This window comes from Sceloporus occidentalis, unplaced genomic scaffold (assembly GCF_023333645.1).
Source record: "Sceloporus occidentalis isolate IW3139 unplaced genomic scaffold, rSceOcc1.0.p SCAF_1, whole genome shotgun sequence".
Taxonomy (NCBI): Eukaryota; Metazoa; Chordata; class Lepidosauria; order Squamata; family Phrynosomatidae; genus Sceloporus; species Sceloporus occidentalis.
The window spans coordinates 179,268,670-179,292,064 of record NW_028316981.1 but is presented as its reverse complement, the minus strand read 5'-3'; the positions used below and the strand labels follow the sequence as shown (position 1 = coordinate 179,292,064).

The window sequence follows — 23,395 nt, the reverse complement described above, 5'->3', positions numbered from 1 at the left end:
GGTGCATATATTAAAAAAACTCCAATACCACCAGACATCGCTGGGCATTCCTGTAGATCCAGTGACTGGGCTGTAACAAGATACCTGAAACAGGTATCTCAGATAAGTATCTCCGGGATAGATAGACATGGCCTCTATATTACATATACCCCACTATTGTTCCTCAATGGATAGATCTAGTGTTTGGACAACACCTGTCCTCTCGCATCCATACTCCTTCTGTTCTTTCTATGGCTCCCCTGTATGGGGCCCTGAGCTGGGATAATATCGGAAGTGACATTACCTGCTCAACTTGCTGTCCACTCCAATGCTTTGCTTTCCTGGCAATAACATGCGAGAGACTCAGGTGCCTTCACAACAGAGTCCTTTTTTTCTACAATACAGGAGCAAAACACTAATTTCTGAAGAGCTGTGTGACATACTAGCTCAGCACCCAGGCACAAGGAGAGGAAGAATACTCTCCCAGATCTCTAGAAGGAAGAGAAACTAAAAACCTGTACGCTCTCTTAAAGCTATATTCACAAATAACATGCACCACAACCCTCTCTAATACAGTACTCACAAAATGGTACAGTTGCTACACTTCATTTACTGCAAAGTTGTCACACACTGCTCTGCTTTCACTAGAAAAATGGCCATAACAGTACAGTAAGATATTGCATATAGCCTCCAGTGTCCCAGTTTAGCAGGGACAGTCCCGATCAATCCTGTGTACATCCCAGTTTGCCAGCTGCTTTTAAAATGTCCCCATTTCTCTCTCCATCTCCCACTTCCCCCTTTGTCTTCAGCTTACTTCAGTTGCTGCAAACTGAGTTCAGAATGAAAAAGTAGTTTGCACTCAGTTGACTCAGCAAGGGGAAAGGGAATGGACTCTTGACCTTTCCAGTAGCCTCAAGCAAAAGCAAACCGCTGCAGAATCTCCTAGGTTGTTTGTCCTTCCTAATTAATAACATCTGCCATCTTTATTACACTCTGATTTTGCTATATCACACATATCCCAGTTTTTATCTGAGAAATGTTGGAAGATATGATTGCAGAAATAACCCACACTCTCTGAATCACAAGGGAGGTAAACCTTCAATTACGTAAACCTCACACACAAGACCAAATGATTTCAAAGGATTTCCCCACACACACACACACACACACTGGGTGTGAGTGTAAGAGCTCTGTGCATTTTTAAAAATATATATTTTTCACACTATAGGACTCCATGGAAAACTCAACTGCACACACAAAAATAAAAACCAGACAAAAAACAGCCCCAGACCTATCTTGTTTGCACACACAAACACACAAATGTTCTGTGCAAAAACTGTATTTTGTGTAAAATACAGCTTTCTGTGCATAAATATTTTTTCCCGTACAAGACCATTTTGGGCATAAATGAATTTTTCACAACAAAGGCTGTTGTAGAAGTGAACCATTTTCTCAGTGTGTTGAGCCACACCTTCTCACCAAGGATGAGAAAATCTGTGAGTATTCTTTGCATCCATGTCAGCTGCAGCAGTGCTCCCTGCAATATGGGTATATACAATTAAAGAATTTTATCCATAGGATTGTAAGGGTAATTTTAAAATATTTACAAGTTCAGGAACCCTCCCCCAACACACACACACACACACATTATTAAATAGGATTTTGGTTTCAAATACTACTTGAGTTCAAGAACCCCATTCTTTGCTGGTACATTTTGCTTTGGGACAAACACATGATTACCCAATCACAGCCACGCAGGCATACTACACTTAACAAATCCTCTGAAAGTGGATCTCTTTTTTACAGTCTGTTTACACCTCCCATTTCTTCCTCATCCTCTGTCAAGCTGGACATTTTTTAGCAGCATTAAGAGGATAGTGAAGGAGGAGTAGAGAAACACAGATGTTCAATGTTGGGTGGTAGCAGCATGTCTGCAGTAAGCAATGCAATAAAAGCTTGAGCTGGGAAAGAATGCAATTGGAAGAAGTCTTCAAGTGGTCTTTAAAAGATTCAGAATGTCTTTTGTTTACTTATATAAGGTTTACCTGATTTAGTCATTTCATTGCATATGTGCATACTGTATTACACATTTTGAATAAAACATTTTCTGAAACATGAACTGATTCATGTAGTAACATACTCCTATTCTTTCCATGTTGTTTCTACCTCTGCCAACACATTTTCTGTTAAAGAAGCAATGCCCTAAAACAGTGGTGTCACTAGAGTTGGCATTCCCGGTGCTGTAATCCATGGTGTCATCCCACCACCACCCCTCCCACCATTGACCTTCTCCCATATCGCACCATACAAAATTTACATGTACATCGTTTCATGTGGTTAAAGTGAAAATTTGGTAAGATGTGATGTTTTTAAAGAAAAAAATAAAAGAATTTAATTTAAAAAATAATGTAAAAAAATTAAATCCTGGTACCTCTCCCTTCTCCTCCCACTGAGTGTTGCCCCACTCATGCCATTGCTTTCACTGAGCTCCAAAGTTTTAAAGGGATGCAGGCAAATGCCAAATCCCATTTCTGCCAAAAGACAGATGTTTGGGAAGCAGTGGTGTCACACACCCCTTAGGGTATCATGTTATTATTATTTATTATTATGCTTTATTTATATAGCGCTGTAGATTTACAAAGCACTGTACATACAAACAATAAAATAGATAAAGTATCATGTGGTGTGATCTGTACACCCAGTACATCCTAATGACGGCCCTACCCTGAAATGTATCTACTTCATTAGCTGAAGTATACCTGTGGTAAAATCCTGAATTTCTCATTTTTCAACAGATCAGCAATACTTTCCCATTAAGGAATCCTGTCCCTACTTTAAAAATGAACAGAAAGTTAATCCTCCAGAAAGTGGAAACGTTAGTCATGATTATGACTTTATTTGAACACTATAAACATGGAAAGCTGGCAACAGCCAATGACTCACGAAGCAAACCAATGCCAATAGCAGTTGTGCATTTTCCTGTCTTCAGATCTATGAAGACTAGAGACTAGCTTTTTGCTTTGAAATCACAGGCGGTATAATGCATTCCCCCAGATGCTATTGGACTACAGATCCAAGCAACTGCAACCAGCACAGCCAATAGTGAGGAATGATGGGAGTGGTAATGCAACAACTTTATTATAATCTATGCTTCATGACCTTCCCCAAACACACAAGGAGAAAACTAAGCACCTGTTTCGAGTCTGATATCGACACTGATAGCCAGGGCTAGGCAACCTTTTTGAGCCGGGGGCCGGGTTGCTGTCCCTCAGACAACTGGGGGGCCGAAACCAAAAAATAAATAATGAAACAATTTTAAAAAAATTTAAATAAATAAATAAACCGGGACAAATGTAGGACAACATTTTTCAAATGGTGGACACTTTTTAAAAAAATGTGGAGGACACGCAAAAAAAAATTGCTGATTTTTTTAAAAAATGTTAATATAAATGCATGTTTCTGAGGCATCTATAGACAATTGCCCCCCTTGCCCCTGCGCACGAGAGGCCAAAGGCCCCGGCGGCAATCGGCGGCAGGACCAGGCTGGGGCCGGTCCCAAGGCCTCGCCGGGCCGCATCCGGCCCGCGGGCCGCAGGTTGCCTACCCCTGCTGATAGCATTTAACCAACATGTTCAACTTGGTATAGATCATACTATTTAGTCCAGATAGATATCCATCTTAGTTCAGTTAGGTTTACGAATGCCTTCTTCTAAGTGAGCACATATAGGACAGCAGCTTTACACTCAAGCCAGGGGAAATCAGATGGCAAGTCTAATATTTGGAGGGGGAGGTTTCATTGAAAGTAACAAAAATGGGAAGAGCCTTGACTCTCTTTGTTAGGAAAAAGCAGCAGACTGTGCCATCTGATATTGTATAATCAGGCTTTGATCATTACTAAGTGTACAATCATGTTGGGTGGCTTTATTTTTTTTTTAATAAAAAGGCCTGTTAATTTTAATTTTTAATTTATAAATGTTAGTTTATAAAAATCTTAAATGTGAGGTTGAACGAACTGATGTGAAACTTGTTTTGTAGCATTTCAGATTAATTTAGGAAAGTATCAGAATCAAGATGCGGGGTGGTCACTGACAAACTGCACTTGATGAAACTAAATACTGTATATAATGTAAGTAAATAGAACTGGACTAAACTGCCACCTGAGATTAAACCACTGCTATAAATTCAATGTCAGTATAGTATCAGATGAGACCTACATACCCTAAGGCACCAGATCCTGTCTGATCTTGGATGCTAAGCAAGGATAGTCCTGGTTATACCTGGATGGAAATCTGCCAACTAATACTCAGTGCTGTAGGGTATTTTTTTCAGAGGAAGGACCTGGGAAAACCATTTCTGAGTATTCCGGCCCTAAGAAAACACTATGACATTATGGGGTCACCATAAGTCCACAGATGGCTTGAAGGCACATACAAACTTTTCAATAAATGATAGTCCATTTAATAACCACCAGCAGGTGGTAGTATCGTTACATGGCCCTCTCTATGACACTGCTACTCAAGGGACTGATTTGTGGGCCAGTGCCAGTCCCTGGTAAATTTCCAGGAAAGGAAAAAAAATAACCAATGGGCACAATTTTAGTGCCAGTCCCTGGCATACTGCAAAACAGTAACTGTGAGTCCCCATATCAGTTAGCCTGAGAAGAACTGCTCTAAGGAACATAACATATAAAGGAGGAATTTCCCAACAGGATTTCCCATTTGGTATCAACACTGCCATATTTTTCACAGGGGCTTGTACAAGTTATCCCAAACCTGGATCTCCAGAAACTGTTGGACTACAACTCCCAGATGTCCTGACCATCACTGGCTAGGATTTTTGGGAGAGAGAGTACAGCAACCCCTAGGAACCCAACTTTGGGAACAAAGAAGCAAATAGGCTGTGCACACAAACAGTTTCACATTTTGATTTCTTAAGCCAACATTCTTCATTTATCATTACTTGCAAATATTACCAAGGGATGTATGTTATATGGTTGTTCTGAGTCCGACCTGTATCCGGGCCAGACACTGTTGACCGAATTTTCAATACCCCAGTGAAGGGTGACGAGATGTCATAACTGCAAAGGAGGACAAGGCACCACAAAATGGAGGACATTGAAGAAAAATGTAGAGCATTGCATAATAAAAGCTAGAAACAATAATATGAATAGGTTTTTCCCCTAAGATCAGCAGCAATAGTAGAGAAGACTTGCTCCCAGAGCTCAGGGCATGTTTGTTTCTTGGAGGGGAAAAGGACTCAATGTACTCCCTATGCATGCTCAAAATTAGCATGTATGGTCAGCAGTTTCTGCTAAGTATACTTTCATCTGTTTTTGAAAAGATTTGCACTGCTTTAGAATTAAAAATGGGAAGCAAAAAGGAGTCTTGTGGCACCTTTAACATTAACCCATTTATTGCAGCAGGAGCTTTCCTGGCCTACAGCCTGCTTCTTCAGATGCAAAATGTGTGCTGTGGTACACATACTTTTAGGCTAAAATCAATTAGTTATTCTTAAAAGTTTCACAAGACTACTTTTTCCTTTCCCTTTTAACAGAGTTTAGTCACTGGTGTGTGTGTGTGTTGTGTGCCTTCAGGTTGTTTCCAACTTATGGCAACCCAAAGGCGAACCTATCACAGAGTTTTCTTTACAAGTGTTTTCAGAACAAATTTGCCATTTCCATCCTCTGAGGCTGAGGCTGTACACTTCCCAGAGAACTTTATTAGTGAGTGGATTAAAAATGCAGTCAACACCCAAACACACTGAGCAAGAATGGCTTAGGAGGCAGATTCCTTTGTTTAAGGAGATATCTTCACTCATTGATCACTGTCCTTTTACTAAAGCAACCAAATCCTGCTCCTTCTACACTTCTAATCCACTAACAATGCAATGGGCTCCCTGGCACTGAGAACTAGTTCTATAAAAGAGCTTTCCAAGCTTTAAATGGCCTCTTATCTCAAATCACCAATGGGAGATAAGAGCAGAAGAACTTTGCAGGAAGGGCAGGGAACCCCTGAAGGCCAGAAGTTCTCCATACCTGCCCTATAGCATACTCTTTCCCAGATCCGTAGCAAATAAACTCAGTTTTTCTTTATAAGCACATATCTCCTATCTGCTGATAAAAAGAGGATGTAGAATTGCCCTAAGAGTTAAACATTCTTCCATCTGCAGGACTGGAATCATATTTACCCTCCAACTAAAATGATATCTGAGCACAAATTGCTTCACTGGTTCACATTCATGTTTTGTGGCTGTACCTGCCCCATTACCTCTTTCTTCTTCCTCTTTAAATTTCAACTGTAACCACCTTGGGGCAGAGACCTGTCTTTTTATTATGTTACTCTGTGACTGGAAATGATGCAAAAACAATTATTTGCTGACTGCAGGGGAAAAAATGGAGCTGAGTGGGGAATTTTGCATCAACTCCAACACAGGGACAGTCACACTGCATGCATGTTATGTCCTAGAATGCTGTGGTCACCCAGAATATACCAACACACATATTTTATGCATGGCAAACTTCATGAACACCAGGTTGCCCAGCCTTCAGTATGAAGGCACCCTATGTTACAGGGAAATCATTTGGGTGAACCCAGTATCAGGCCCTAAACACCTGAAGGAATTGGATGCAGGAGACGGCAATGGATTCATAGAGAATGGGAATTTCCCCTTGCCTCTTTTGCTTTGCTTCCCATTGTTTGTAATGAATTAGATAACTGGCTGACTTGCAAAGTCCAAAGGTTAACATCCATCAGAGATCAGTAGATAGCTTCTGCTGCAGGGGTGGAGAGAGTGCGGTGCTTTGCTGGACTGCAACTCCCATCAGGCCTATACCCAGCCAGCAGAATTAATTATAAGGAACGATGGAAGTTGCAGGTCAACAGCAACGGGCAAGCTACATTCTGCCCACCTCTCTTGTACAACAATAGTAAGGAACATATAGCCTTTCAGATGTTGTTGGACTACTTGGCCATTGGCTAAGTCTGAAGGAAGTTAAATCTTAAATCTTTTAAGCAGTTCACAATACAGATAGATACAATAAACAACAGCTGAAAGAATAAAGCAGTAACAGCATTAACATTCATAAAAACTATTCATTAAAAACCATGAGCTACTAGTACAGCTAGCTGACCCCAGGCTATGAGGCAGTGAATCTACTCCAGGTTTTAGTACAATGGGCCTTTGACATCTGCTGAGGTTTGGTTCCAGGATAACCGCCCATCCCACCCCCGTGGATAACAAATTCTGTGGATATTCAAGTTCCATTTTATACAATGGTAGAGGGAAATGATGCCCCTTATATAAAATGGAAAAATCAAGGTTTGCTTTTTGGAATGTTTAAGCTGTGATCTACACAAGTGACTGCCAACCGTTGTCCTCTCAGACATTTTACACTTCAATTCCCAGAATCTCCTCTCACAAGCCATTCTAGCTGGACTTCTGTAAAGTTGAAATCCAAATCATCTGGAGTGCTACCAGTTCTCTAGTCCTGCTGTCTTGAAAGACATTTGTATAAAAAGTCTGAGACGTGGACAGGGCTTGAGAAGGGGGAAGAGAGAGCAGGGATAAGCAAATGAGGGACACGATTCAAAGCATTACTGTCAGCCCACCGATGCAAAGGAGGGAGTTTGAAAATGCAATAAATAAATAAATAAATATCCACGATCCAAATAAACAATGAGTTACCATCAGTATTTACCACAGCAGCCTTGAAAAAAATGCCAAGGTTATCACAAATAAAGGAGGAGATATAGCTCATATTCTGACCTTAACAAACATGCATTAAAAGCTGCTGTGCCAGCAGAAGTGTCAATCATTTCCTTGAACACTCTGTGCATTTGTCTCTTTGTGTAAATAGAAAGAAACTTTAGTTGTGTCTGCGCCTTTGCCCTGTGAGGAAAATAGGAGTACTCACTGCAGAAAGGAACTAAAGCAGTAAAGAAGAACTATGACTCTAAGTCCAATCTAAATCTTGTCTTACCTCTCTTCCTCTCCCTACAAGGTCACAGCCCTCAAATGGGGCATAGCACTATCCTAACAATCAGAGGCCAAGGCTCACCTATGTAATAAGCAAACAAGACACCTACACCTATCATTATCCCAGGGTCTCTGACCTGCCTGCAATGAAAAGTAGTAGAAACGCTCCATCTGTGAGGCTGAAATTACCACCACTTAGTTCTTGATGTATTGCAGAATGTATCTGTCATCTCCAACAGACAGAACAGAATATACTGATTTATTTCAAAGAGAACTTGCAGCATCTTTGGGACTAACTGAAAGATAGTAGTAGCATGAGCTTTTGTAGACTTGAGCCTATTTGTAAATGTGTCTGAGAAAGTAGGCTCAAGGCTATGAAAGCTCATGCTACCAACTTCTCTCTTTCAGTTAGTCTCAAAGGTGCTGCAAGATCCCTTTGCATACTGGTTTTTCAGACTAACAGCTAGGTCTCTGAATGCTAATTTACTGGAATCCTTTAAGAAAAAAACTACTGAAGGAATTATTGTTCTTTCATTCCTTGTTAACTGGCACAAAAAGAGGAAGAAACAGTTGAGGAAAGTAATCCTAAGGCCCTCCTCAGATACTGGGATGACCAGAAAATCTCTTCCAGACCACTCACAGGTAGCTGATAAGATGGTTCCTCACAAAATAGTTGCTCACACTTACAAGATGGCTACTCCTCTGCTTCCCTACCTGACACCAATGGGCTGGCTCTTGAGTTCGTAGAAGCTGTCGCTGTTCAGTGAGAGAATATTCTCCAAGTCAATGTCGGCCACAATCCCAGACTCTGGAAGCACGGAGTTGAGGCTGTTTGAAGAAACACATAAAGGATTGAGTCACAATGCTCTATTATCTTTCAATTCTACAAGCTGTTATCTCAGTTGATAAAGCAAGACTAAGCCCCTCTAAGCCTCTCTCAAGACAACAGAAGACATAACTTTCGTCATCATCAACAACCATACCAGCATTCCCTTTCCTTGGAAAAATCAAACCTCTCATGTTCATGTATGCTGTCATAGCCTGTAGACTGGACTACCATTACAGGCTGTACATGGGGCTGTCTGGAAGTGATACCTTAATACTTTAACTGGTAGCAAGTGCTACTGCAAGACTGTCACCTGGGACAGGGCAATTTAGAAGACACGTTTTAGTCTTATTCATAAAAGTAGAGGCAGAATTATTTAAAAAGTGAGTATAGCTCAGATGAAATCTATACTGGTTTATCTCTGTTACCAATTTCAGGTCTTATGCTGAAAGCCATTTCTGACTTGGGATTCGCATATTACATATACTGTACCCAACTTCTCCTACCATGTGCTCCATTCAACAACAGAGGTCTACTCTGTATTCTCCCACTAACTTAGGTTCATAGAGTTATGAACAGTGAGCAAGACCTTCTCAGCTATGGTTCCATCCTTATGTAAAAACCTTCACAGGAAGATGCACTTAGGGTGCATCTACACTGTAAAAATACTGCACTATGACAGCAATTCAACTGTTATGGCTCCATCCTACAGAATCTTGGGAATTTTGTAGTTTTGTGAGGCACCAGCACTCTAAAAGAAAAGACTGAAGACCTTTTAAAACTAAAAATACCAAAATTTCATAGGATAGACCTACAACACTTAAAGTATTGTCAAACTGCATTATTTCTCCAGTGCAGATGCATCCCAAAATACTGATTTTCAGAGGCATTTGGTACCACCTGTACTTGTTTTAATTTTTCTTTTTCTGACTAATCCATGACAGAGTGACACCATCTGAGCTATACTCACTTATTATTTTGATGGACTTGAACTATGACTTCCATGTGATTGCTTCTTTAAAACATTCCTTGCCATTTTACTTATTGCCTGCTTTGAGAATCAATGACTATTGTTTTGGATGTTGATTTTAATGTAGTTAGCTGCTGTTGATTTATTTGGGAAACCACCAGACCTCATGAGTAACTATTGTTTATATGCTACATTAAACACAATTCCTCTTGACTTCCTTGACACAGCATCTTACCTCATACTGTGGGCTGCACATTCAGAATAAAACTTCTTCCTTATATCTGTAACTTAAGCATAAGTTACAGATTTTGTCTGCAGAAGGCCATTTCACAAACTGATGCTACACCCATGTGGGTTTAGCTAATGTGATTATAGCAAGTTACTTTGTAGTTTGGGGGTTTTTTTAATCTTATTTTTAAAAAATGATTAAATATTCATACATTTCCAAGAATTACCTGAGAATGCCCCCCCCAAAGTAACATTTTGAAGGAATGAGTAAATGCTTCATATTGCAGTAGGAAAAATGATAATACAGGTTATTATGTTAATTTTTAAAGTGATACTACAGTCGCCCCTTGGAACTTGCGGGGGATCTGTTCTGGACCCACCCACCCCATGATTTCCAAATCTCACATATATTCAAAGCCCCATAGGCTTGCATTAAGGTTAATGGCAGTCACCCCTCTGTGGATTTCCAAGTCAGAAGATTTCAAGTCTAATGGGGGGGGGGGAGATTCTTGAGGGAGCCAGTGTCTTCATTCCCCACGCCACCCAGGGCTACATCCTTGGAGCCCTTGAAACCTGAGTGCAAACCCAGACTCAACCATAAAGCTCATTGACTCGGACTGGGACTGGGCCATCTTTCAGGTTAACCTACTTCACCATTTTTGCACAAATAAAACATGAATAGGGAAGAGGGGAAGGGGTTCAAGCATTGTAAGCTCTTTGAAAAAAATTGTGTTGTTAAATTGTCCTAAGCATCATCAAACAGAATCATAGAAACATGGAGTTGGAAGAGGTCTCATAGACGGCCACCAAGTCCACCCCCTGCAGAACCTCCAGCAAGAGAATCCCTGCCTCTTTTTGAAGTTATCCATAGAAAAAGACCCCACCATCTCTCTAGGGAATAAGAAGGTCCTTCTAACATTCAATCAAAATCTACCCTCCTCCTCCAATGATCTCACTGAGTGGGGAGAAAACGTTTTAAATGATTCATAAGTAAACGTTTATATCCCTACTGTAGACATAGTTCTGATGCCATAAGGGGTAACTTATATTAACAGATAAAGCATACCTTGTCACTAGGAAGATTGCCCCTTCATTGCAAAAATAATTTTATCAATCTCTTGGTGAGAGCCAGCGTGGCATAGTGGTTTAGTGTTGGCCTATGACTCTGGAGATCAGGGTTTGATTCCCAGCTCAGCCACAAAACCAAGCTTGAGTGACCTTGGGCAAGTCACACACTCTCAGCCTCAGAGGAAGGCAAGGGCAAACCTTTTCTGAACAAATCTTGCCAAGAAAACCCCATGATAGGTTTGTTTAAGTGTTGCCATAAAATGAGAATAGCTTGAATGCAAACAACAGCAAGAGGGCAAACTGAATAAAGCTTTTCAGCTGATGCAGACCTAAGAGATAGGAATGAAATCATCACAGACAAATGCATTACACCTCCAATGATCAGGTGTTGGGGTAAGAGATCATTCAAATAACCCCTAGTAAATGCCAGATCGAAATGCTACCCTGAGCCCAACTCATTTATTCCACAGATCTGAAGCTGTGGAGAAAAGGTTTACAGGTTTGAACACAACATTGATTGGGAAGGGGAAGTATGTTATTTATCAGCAATGTTCAATGGTCAAAAGCAAGGATAGTTGCTCATTTGGGCAGTTTTTAATTCAGCATTGTAAAAAGGAGTAGGAAAAGAGGAAGACTGCATTAGGGAAGGATTGATTCAATCAAGGGAGCCACAGCCGTGAGTTTGCAAGACCTGAGCAGCTAGGTTGATAAATGGGGCTCTTGGGGGTCTCTTATTCATGGTGTTGCCATAAGTCAAAGCTGACCTGGTAACAACAATCCATGCTAGTTTGGTTAGTTTATCCACAGCGTAACAAGGAGATCATTCATGACCAAGTTCATATTGATTGAGCACGTTATAAAAAGAAAACCTGTCTTTAACTAAAGCACTCCTATTGCATCTCCCTAATAATCTTCCATTACTGTCTTGGCATCATGTCAGAGATTGTCCAGATAATTACAGCTCTGTGACTAGAGCAACTTGGCCTCCAAGCTGCTCTTAAAACAGGAACAGAAAACCTGGCAATTACAGACATCACTACATACCAGACTCTTTTATAAATCTAATGTAAAATGGTGTACACTGGTATAGGGAGGAAAGGAGAGGGAAAAACATTGTTTTGATCAGAAAGATCATAGTGGAAAGTTCACCGAGCATCACCTTCACAGATGTAAGCAGGTAAACTGAAAAGAGCCATGAAATATTAGAAGAGGGGTTAAAAATAAGATAAGCATTCTACTGGTGTTGTATAAACCTACAGCATCTCTACATTCCAGATAGCCTATCACTACAAAACCAAAACAAAACAAAAATAACAGAAAACTGGAAAATACATAGCATAAAATAGTAAAATGATTTGATGGGTAGGAATAGAGGGAAGACTGTCTTCCTCAGATGAAACTATTTTATTTAGAGAGTAAGAAAGACTAACACAGAGGTGAGAATCATGCTTCAGTTTTGTTGGACTAAAACTCAGAATTTCTCATCATTGGTTATTTTGGCTAAGGCTTTTGGGAGCTGAAATTCAACATCTGGAGGGTTGCATGGTTGTCACCTCTGGACTAAGAGGCAAAAAAAATGACAACCAAGATTTATATGATTATGATCAGTGTAGAGAGAAGAAACAATGAGGAATTAGTCTACCTCAGAACACCAGAACAGAAGGACATAAGCAATTATGTATATGTGCTCCAGTGGTATTCCATGGTAGATAAAGGACATAAACTAATTTCCTTTCCTATGGAATTCATTTAATTGTCACAAAATCGTGGAACCTAACTCAGGCAGTTTTAAAAACAGATGAGGCCTTCTTTCATTTAGGTGTATATTGATATTATCTAGACATAACACCTGCTAATGAAGCCTCCATATTCAGCATTAGTATATCTCAAACTGCTAGGAATTATATGAGGGTTTCCCCCCCCCCCTAATGCATTCTGTATCCTTCCTAAGAAATATCTGACAGATCACAGACTACAACTCTGGAGACCAGGGTTCGATTCCCAGATTGGCCATGGAAACCCACTGGGTGACCTTGGGCAAGTTACATGCTCTCAGCCTCAGCAGAAAGCAAGGGCAAATCTCCTCTGAACAAATCATGTCAATAAAATCCCATGATAGGTTCTCCTTAGGATAGCCATAAGATGCAAACTACTTGAAGGCACACACACACACACACACACAAACCCAATAATAACAACAATGCTTGAAAATATTACTTTTTTGACCCAGACTCCTAGAATCTTCCAACAGCATTCTGGCTGTGAGATTCTGGGAAGCATAGTCCAAAAAGTAACATTTCCAAGTTCTGGTTCCTAAAATACGGAAATTATGTAGGTCATCATATATTATAAATAATCTGTCAGTGCAAACCCTTTCATTAGTCTCCGCGTTTCCAGACAAAGGTACCAGAAATGAATGCACACAGTTTAAGACCTATGTCATATTCACTTACATTCTAGATTGGTCTGACATCTCAGTAGCTTTCATGGAAAGCCAGAGGGTTTCCACAACACCTTCTCTCACAACAATGACAGCAGCCAAGTTAGAGCCGGAGAAGCCGAGCGACAGCCAGCTGCTAGAGAACAAACTCCGCTGCCAGAGGGACATCTGACTCCGCAAAGCATAAAACAACAGGAGGAACCTTAAGCTGCAGGAACCGGCAGCCCAAAATGGAAGAATGAACAATGGGGAAAGTGAGTGCAATATTCTTATCACAGAGAAGAAAGAATAAGTCACTGATGTGACCAGGTGAGGGGCTGGGAAAGAAGAAGGAACACTTTTCTACCAGTGTCCCAACTACGAGGAAGTGGAAGGCATGCTTTCACTGCCAGGAGACTGCAAAAATTGCACACCTCTGAGAACTAAGTTGTTCAGGTTCTTTAGCCTGGGAGAAAGGAAGAAATCCACCCAAAGGAACTGACAAATAAGGGAGTACAGACACTCTTCCCTAGCCGACAAGGCTACGCTTGGCCTTTTCTTACCAGCTTCCTCAAGGCCCATTTAACAAACCCATTTTATTCTTTTAAAAAAGCCTGAAGTGCTTAGGAAAAAATTCCTTCCACAGGGGAAATTCTAAAACCTTTAATGAAAATGCATAAAAACACATAGAAAAGTAGTGTTGCGTGCCACAAGATTTGTTCAGGGGGGGTTGCCTTTGAGTTTTGGACTAGGACTCTGGAGAACAGGGTTCGAATCCCGGCTCACCCATGGAAACCGACTGGGTGGCCTTGACGAAAGTCATATTCTCTCAGCCTCAGAGGAAGGTATAGAAAGATAGACTTTGACAAACAAAACAAAAGCTGAATCATTTGAAATATGTTAGAAACTGATGCAAAACTGTTTATTGGTAAGAATGACCAATTTAGGGATACAGCATTATTAAAAAGTGGTTATAGTAAACTTCATTTTTCTAATTAGGAAGTGCCCTGGACCTTAATAAATGGAAAGAGAACATCCAAACTGCACTGGACTTTAGTAGGTTTTTTAGGCCTTTCAGAAGCCAGTTTCTCTGTGCTCTACATTTAGTACATACAGTTATTGCCTTTCACTTTTGGCTTCCTGCTGTTTTCGTATCACACTAAAAGGGTAAGTCTCTTTTCTTTTTTTTTTTCTTTTTTTGTGGGAGAGGAGGAGATCAACAATGTTTCAAATAATAATTCTCAGTATTTTAAAAGCATATTTCAAGCTTTCAAAGAATTTAACATACACAAAAGCCAAATCTGGGGGCACCTGTAGCCCTCCAGATGTTACTGTACTGCAATTCCCATCAGTCCCAGCTTGGGCAATGGAGAGGCATGATGAAAGTTGTAGTCCAGCACAAATACTGTTCCAGATGATAACTTCCCTATTTCTGACCCCTTTAAGTTTTTGTTTTGATTTTATGCTGGAGTTTTAAATTTTGTTGCAAACTGTTGTTTTAATCACACTTATCACATTGATTCTATTTTATGCTCTACATTATATGTGGCTCAAATAGCCATGGCTGAAGAAAAGCCTAAAAACTGGAATATTTATTTATGACACTGTGTATGTACATGCCTTCAAGTCACCTGTCAACTTATGGTGACCCTATGAATTTCACAGGAGGCAAGGAATATGCAGAGATGTGTTGCCAGTTCTTTCCTCTGAAATGTAGCCTATAGCACCTGGTATTTATTAATTAATCAATCAAAATACTAACCAGAGCTGATCCTGCTTAGCTTCCAAGTTCAGATGATATCTAGTGTTAGACTATGGACAGACAATTAGGTAGGGTCTAATTCAGGGTTTCTCAAGCAGGATTCCATGGAATCCCAAAGTTCCAGGACATATAACTATGAGTTTGCAATTGGGAGGGACCTCTTTTTTTTGTTTTTGAGCCGCAGATATAATTTTTATTACAGTGTTCCTTGAAAGCCGAAAATTATTTCAAGGGTTCCTCCAATATAACAAGATTGAGAAATGCTGGTCTAATTCATCAGAGACAAGAAGGACATTGGCTTGCATAGAATGAAGAATTTCACCGTAAGGACATAGCCAGCTACTTCATGCTGAGTAAGGCCATTGGTCCAGCCATCTCAGTCCTGTCTAGTAAAGCAGAATTGGCAAATGGTAGTCCTCCAGTTGCTGTTCCAGTCTAACTCTCATCAGCCCTAGCCAGCAGTCACTGATGAAGGATGATGGGAGTTCCAGTCCAACAGTATTTGGAAGGCCACATGTTGGCCACCCTTATTCCAGCAGCAGCAGCTGCTGCTCTCCAAGGTTTCAGAGTGGAATCTCTCACCCAAGTACATCCTACCTGGAGTTGCTCTGGACTGAATCTTTCTTTGTCCAAGGAAGGATTGAAACCAAGGACTCTGCCAATGGGCTATGGGCCCTGCTCCATCAAATAAATCCAACACAGCAACATTGTGATGGCACTATGGATGTATTTGTTTATTTAATTAAAATATTTCCATCCCATCCTCAGGGCTGTGTACAGTTAAAACAATTTAAAACAATTCCAGATAAAAACTAGAAAATAATTTAAATAGGATTATTGTTGTTGTTATGTGCCTTCAAGTCTCTTCCAGCTTATGGTGACCCTAAGGCCACTGGGTTTTCCTGGCAATATTTGTTTAAAGGAGGTTTGCTACTGCCTTCCCCTGAGGCTGAAAGCATGTGACTTGCCCATCCAATGGGTTTCACGGTCCCAGTCTCCAGAATCTTAGCCCAACACTCAAATCACCAAGGCACATTAAACAAACCACCAAGTTATAAAGAACCAAAACCACTTAAACAGTTAAAACTCAACAAATACAAATGAGAAATCTCCCAGCAAACAATGAGCACTATCAGTCAGACCCTAATCCTCTTTTGCAGACCCTCCCAGCCTGAGGCCTGCCATTAGCCACAGAGCAATACACATGCCAGCCACAGATGCTGGTGAAACGTCAGGAAGAAACTCTTCTAGAATATGGCCATATAGCCCAAAACCCCACAAAAAACTATAGTTAAAACCATGTAAATGTGCATTTACCAAACAGAGAGATTAAGCTCCACAGAATAACCAAAATCTATGGTGGCTAAAAGAAAGTAATACTGGTGCCACAGCAGAGGAGGCCCTATCCCATGGTCCTGTGTAATACATCTGGGAATTGTGCACTCTCAGGTATTGTTGGCCTACAACTCACAGCAGCCCTAATCAACACAGCTGTTGGTGAGGAATGCTGGCAGTTACAGTCCAACCACATCTGGAGGACCACATGTCTCCAACCCCAAATATGCCTATCCTAGATATTAAGGAGTCTCGATTGGTGGTTGTCAGCCTTTGGCTCTCATCTCCCATAATCCCCTGCCATTGGCCATGCTGGCTGGGCTTCGGGGAGCTGAAGTCTGAAACATCTGAAATGCTGAGATCCATTGATTTAAATCATCTGTGATATGAATTCCATTAAGGAAGAATGCTAGTCAAATGCTTCTGTCTCTATTACTAACAATGTAATCACTCTGGTAATCTTAGTGCATGCTGAGGGAGACAAGAAGACTCCCTTAATGTACTCTTCTGAAGTAAAATCTATGACCCATGGGGGAAAGCAGAGTGGGAGAAAAGATAAGATATGTTGTCTTAGGGAGATTCCACTACGCCAGTGGCTCCCAGACTTTGGTCCCCAAAGTGTTTTAGACTTCAGTTCCCAGAAGCCCCAGCCAATTTTGTTAACAATCAGGAATTCTGAAGTCCAAAACATCTGAAGGACCAAAGTTTGGGAACCACTGCATCACACAACCCCTGCAAAAATGCAAGAATTAAAAAGAAAAGAGATTCCCAAAGACTTCTGCTCTCACAGGTAGCCCATTCTTCACACTAACTACACTATATGCAACTGACTACACAAACTTCCATGGGCTGTATGTGTGAGGCAACACACTTGTGAATCATCCAAATAAGATTAGCTAAAAGGCCATCTCCTTGTAGATACCCTTGCAAAGCTTTCACCATAGTGTGTCTAGAGCAAACTCTACCTACAAAAGGACACTCCAGCATAACACAAAGGGCAGAGACTTGAGCAGGAAGCAGCGGCAGCAGTGGAAGGTGGCTGCCATGACAGTGGTGCTGGTGGATCTATTCCAGCAGGTCTTACCATTAAAGGAGCTATCTAAACTGGCCATAAATTCCCAAAATAGGTTTAGCACCTTGGATAACTCCTTTCACATCTGGGCTAACAGCTGGAATTGGTTCACCAGCCCACTTGCAAAGGGAGGTCACCGTCCAGCACTGCATAGGACTTCTGGCACAGATTCCCAGTTGGCCCTGGGTAAGCCAGACATCTGAGTACTAGTGTGATGTGGTGATCTGAGCATTGGACAATGACTCTGGGGAGAGGTTTGAAGCTGTACAGAAGCATAAGAGAACTGTGTGAGGGGAAGTAACCTTAAAGCTCCCTTTGGATAAGAATACAAGCCACTGTACATTACAAATTGTATTTAAATCCCCACTCAGTCATGGGGGCCCAACTGGGTGACCAAGGCCAAGTCACACTCTTTCAGCTTCAGAGGATGGCAAACCCCCTCTGAAGAAACTTGCCAAAGAAATAAACCTGTGATAGGCTCATCTTAGGGTTACCATAAGTTGGAAATGACTTGAAAGCAGACAACAACAAGAAGCCAACCACCTCACAGCTGTAGCTCTCACCTGCTGGAATACTGGAATAAAATTCCTGATTTATCTCACAACACAGGTGGGGAACAGATAATTGGGATTACAAACCCTTACCAGCAGAGCCACTGATAAGGCATTGTGAGTGTTATAACTGAAATCTCCTGGAGGATCAAAGGGTCCCCACTCTTGCTTGATATGTTATGTTGGAAAAGACTATGGAGGCAGTATAAGTGAAGTATTGTACAACCTCCGTACCCACAGTTTCACTTACCCAAGTCTGAAAAAATATGTTCTCTCCAGGCATTTCTAGATCCTCCAGTGTGATTCTATGGGCAACGTCCAGGCCAAGGATACCACAGAATCACAATGGAAGACCTAGAAATGCCTACAGAAATGTTCTCTCTAGGCATTTCTAGGGCCTCCAGTGTGATTCTATGGTACACTTGGGCTAGAAGTTGTTCATCTCGCTGAAAATAAAAGGATTCCCTATTATCTGCAGTTTGAGGTATCCATGGTAGGCCTTGGAATGTAATCCCCATGGATACAGGGGTTGTACTGTATTTCATGCCCTCTGTGAAATGCAACATAAAGTACTATGTATTATTAGTACAGTGGACCCTTGTTATCCACTGGGATTTGGTTCCAGAGTCCTTGGGGATATCAAAACCCATGGATGCTCAACTTCCATTAAATACAATGGTCTGGTCAAATGGTGTCCCTTATATGGAATGGCAAAATCAAACTTTACTTTTTGGAATACACACACACACACACACACACACACACACACACAATATTTTCAAGTCGTGGATGGTTTAATCAGTAGGTAAGGAATCCGTGGATAAAGAGGACCAGATGTGTAGTAACTTTTTATCAGTGCTACTCAAAGGCTGATCCATGGACTGAGGTGGTCCCCAAACCATTGATAACTGAAAAGAAACAAATACTTGTAGCCAATGGGCATAAATATGATGCTGGTCAATGGCAAATTTGAAAAAATAATGGCCAGTGTGCCATATCAGAGAGCTTCAGATGCGCTGCTCTGTGTATACCCTTTATATAGCAAGTTCATTCTATTCATCATAGAATCATAGAATAATAGAGTTGGAAGGGACCGCAAGGGCCATCCAATCCAACCCCCTACCATGCAGGAAATCACAATCAAAGCATCCAGTTAGGCAGCAGCATCTCCACAAAACAGGGAAGTATCAGCAGGCATGAGGAAACCTCTAAGTGGCTGCATCATTTGCCCTGAAACCATGTCCTGGGGATTAAGGATTTCAGAAATCCCTCCCCCAAAACCATTTAGGAAAATAAATGGAGCAAAAGCACCCCACAGAGGACAGATTCTGGGGGTGAGGGGAATGATGAATAAATGAGAAGGGGTATGAAACTGAGTATCTGGGAAAGGGACATGGCTGGATGGAAGGAACCCTTAAGAAGACACACTCCCCATTCTGATATTTTGTTGCTGGTCTTGTTACTTGTTATACAACTGAAAACACTACAAAAAAGAATAGCCATCACAGACCATATGATATACAGCTCATTAACTGTCTCAACAGCACAACTAATTTCACCAACACACATCACACAGCACCCAATGCCCACTCTTTAGTATTCATGCAATCAGCCAAAGAACTACGGGCTGTAGAAGAATTGCTATGGCTGTTGTTTGTTGTTGTGTGCCTTGAAGTAGTTTCCAACTTATGGCAAGTTGCTATGGACAGATCCCAATACTGTGCTGAAGACCAAAAGATCTGAAGGATCAGTGTGTGCTAGAGGTAGATGCTGATGAGAGATGCTGAAAGCATGTATTCTCAGCCTCAGAGGAAGGCGAAGGCAAACCCCCTCACTTTGTTTTTGTTGGTGTGTGCCTCTACAACATGGTGACCCTAAGGCAAACCTGTCATGGGATTTTCTTGGCAAATTTCTTCAGAGAGGTTTGCTGTTGCCATCCTCTGAGGCTGAGAGAGTATGACTTGCCCAAGGTCAGCCAGTGGGTTTCATGGCTCAGCAGGGATTTGAACCCTGTTTTCCAGAGTTGTAGTCCAACACTCAAACAACTATGCCACAGTGGCACCTTAGGATTGCCATAAGCTGGAAACAAGTTGGAGGAACACAACAACAACAAACCATTAGAGCTCTGTGGCTGAGAATTCAAAGTACCCCTTCAACCTTCCCAGAAATCCATAGGATGAAGCCACTGCTATCAAACTGGAATGATAACACCATAACTGTGTAATGTCAAAGGGTCCTGGTCTCTTTTGAGGCTGTGAAAGTGGCACAAGCACCTACACTTAACACAACACAAGCTGTTATTTGTTAATTGACATCGTACAAATTCTAAAGACGCAACACGAAACATGAAACAGTTAACTACCTCCCTCTGATGCAAAGTTTAAACAGCAGCTCTAAACCTCCAAGGAAATCCCCATGGTTACTACTCCTACAAATACAGACCTGTAAACAAATACCAGAGCACACCAGACAGCCCAACAAATAAAAAAACCCTTCGACACTAATCCTACAAAATTCTTACCTGAAATTATCTCACTGGTTTCTATGAGAAATGTGCTTCACAAGAGGTGCGCCACAATGCACAGACACACAAGTTTTGAAACAATTATTCATCACTTGTATTTGCTAATAATAGCAATACAAGTATACTTCAGTTAACAAAGTATACATGTCCCTGGGCATGACTTCTGTAAAAGGAAACTTTGGTAACAAAAACAAAAGAAATGTGGAAAGAATAGGAATCGCATCACAGAAAAGACGAGTAACTTCAGCATGTTTCAGTAGATTTTTCTTTATTCAGAACTAAAGATAAGTACATGTGAAACAAAACAACCAGATCAGGTCAACGGAAATACATTGAATTTTCTAGAGATGAAAGCTTATATCCAGGAACATTCCTTCTCTTTCTTTCACCAAACTTCACTTTTCTTATGGTTTACATTTTGGTGGCCAAACTTACAGATCTGTCCTTTTTGTGTGTGTTGGAAAAAGCTAGTGAGGCAGGCTTATCTCTTCTTCCCTTTTCCCCACTATGTTGCTATTCACACACATTCAATAAAGGTTTCTGGAGGCAGCTACCTGTTGTAGGCCAACACACCCAGCTATAGTAAGATAAGGTAGAGTAGAATCCCATTCTTTCTCATTTCAAGGTTTATTGCATTGTTTACTGCAAACATGCTGCTGTCAAAAGTCTGTTTCTCCAGTCCTCTTTCACCATCTTCCCTGAGCCAATGCTGATAAAAAAACTTCCAGCTCAACAAAGGACAAGGAGGAAGGGGGCTGGGAAGACCAAAAAGACTTTATAAAAAGAAGCTTCTTTCCCAAAGGCTTTGCTATATGCCTATATTTAGGGATGGAATGCCTCAATTTAGGGATGGAAGATGTCAGAGGCTACACATTAACAAGGTTCATGTTAGCTGATGGTAAGAAGGCACTTAAAAGATAATAGAAGTAGCCTTTGTGACTGGTAATAAACAATAGCTTTTGTTTGATTAAAGCTGCAGAGGCAAATTCAGCAATGAGAACAACAACAACAACAACAACAACAGCGCAACATGATCTATGTCCAGGCTTTGGCAATATGCTCATCAGTTAATCATCTTATTAAAAAGCAGGTAACTAGAAGTCTATAATGACAGTCATCATCATCATATAAAAGTCCACATTAACACAGCACTTTATAGAAGCCACAATCTTTGGTATATGTTATCTTGGTGTACTCCTTCCAACAACCCTGTGAAGTAGCCTTCCCCAACCTGCTGCCTGTTGGACTTTTACCTCCCACCAACCCCAGCTAACTTGGGCAGCTGTTGGGTGGGTATAATGGGAGCTGTAGTCCAACTAAGGTGCTATGAGTTGTCATCTCCATACTCCAGAGGTTAGACTATTACAATTCTATGGAAGTTAACTGAGAACTAAGTCCCACTCAACTCAGGGTGCATCTACACTGTAGAAACAATGCAGTTTGACACCACTTTAACTAACATGGTGGCTCCATCCTATAGCAACCTGGGATTTCGAGTTTTGTAAGGCACCAGCACTCTTTGGTAGAGAAGGCTAAAAATCCTGTAAAACTACAAATTCTAGGATTCCATAGGATGACCCTTCAGTACTTAAAGTGGTGTCGAACTGCATTACAGTGGGCTCTTGGTATCCATTGGGGTTTGGCACCAGGATCCCCCGTGGATACCAGAACCCGTGGCTACTCATGCCCCATTAAATATAATGCATTAATAAAATAGAGTCCCTTACATAAAGCGGCAAAATCATTGTTTTTGTAAAATGGAAATTTGGATGCCTAAATCCATGGCTAAAAATCCATGGATATGGAAGGCTGACTATATTTCTATAGTGCAGATGCACCCTCTGTTGAATCCACTCCCAGGTAAATGGCCCAGGATTGCATTAGGCTTAAGTGGTTTGGGAGCTAAAGGGGAATTTGAACTGTGCATTTCCCAGGGTGCCAAGGAGTTACAAAAGTCCTCCATGCCGGAGATCACACCTGTACAACATCCGAACAGGACTAGCAACACATGCAACCCATGCACAAGAGCTGGGAGGAGAGAACTGAAAACTTGCAACATGAAGTTCCTGCTTGGGGCTCCTTCAAACTTGGCACAAGGAAAGCCTATTGGAATGAATGGAGAAAGCGTTAACTAAAAATAATAATAATCTGAACTTCCCAAATAACAATGGAGGGGGTGTTGTGTAAAACAGAACCTATTTTACTTTTCCCATCATTCTTGATACTTGCTTATATTTCTAAGGGTACCTCAAAGCTGTGAGATCACCATGCCCTCTGCAACTTTCTTTGGGTATGTCACATTCTCTCAGCCTCAGAGGAAGCCCATGGCAAACACCCTCTGAACAAATCTTGCCCAGAAAACCCTGGGACAGGGTCGCTGTAAGTCAGAAATTACTTGAAGGCACAAAACAAACCACCAACTTTCCATTTTACAATAACATCCAAAATCCACAAAAACAGTGATATCTTTATTCAGTCAACCAAAATGAGCAAAATACATGATGCAGAAACAAAAATACTGAACATGTTTCCTAACTTTTTGTTTGCTGAGTTATACTTTTGGGGCAGACAGCTAGGAGATGTAAGATGGTTATATGTTCTAGATGGCAGTCCCTTCCAATTCTTAAAGTTCAGTGTTTTTATTCCTGGGATTCTTTGTAAGACAGTTGTCAAAGATTTGGTCTTAA

The 23,395-nt window shown here is 41.1% G+C and overlaps 1 protein-coding gene across 1 annotated transcript in view; it reads right to left on the bottom strand.

Annotated features, from left to right (window-relative positions):
• TFE3 (transcription factor binding to IGHM enhancer 3) overlaps nt 1–23,395 on the bottom strand; it is a 47,929-nt gene that overhangs the window by 15,237 nt on the left and 9,297 nt on the right. The window contains exon 2 of the mRNA XM_089484382.1: nt 8,668–8,781. Coding sequence (XP_089340508.1) covers nt 8,668–8,781 — 114 coding nt within the window. The remainder of the gene's footprint in view (nt 1–8,667; nt 8,782–23,395) is intronic.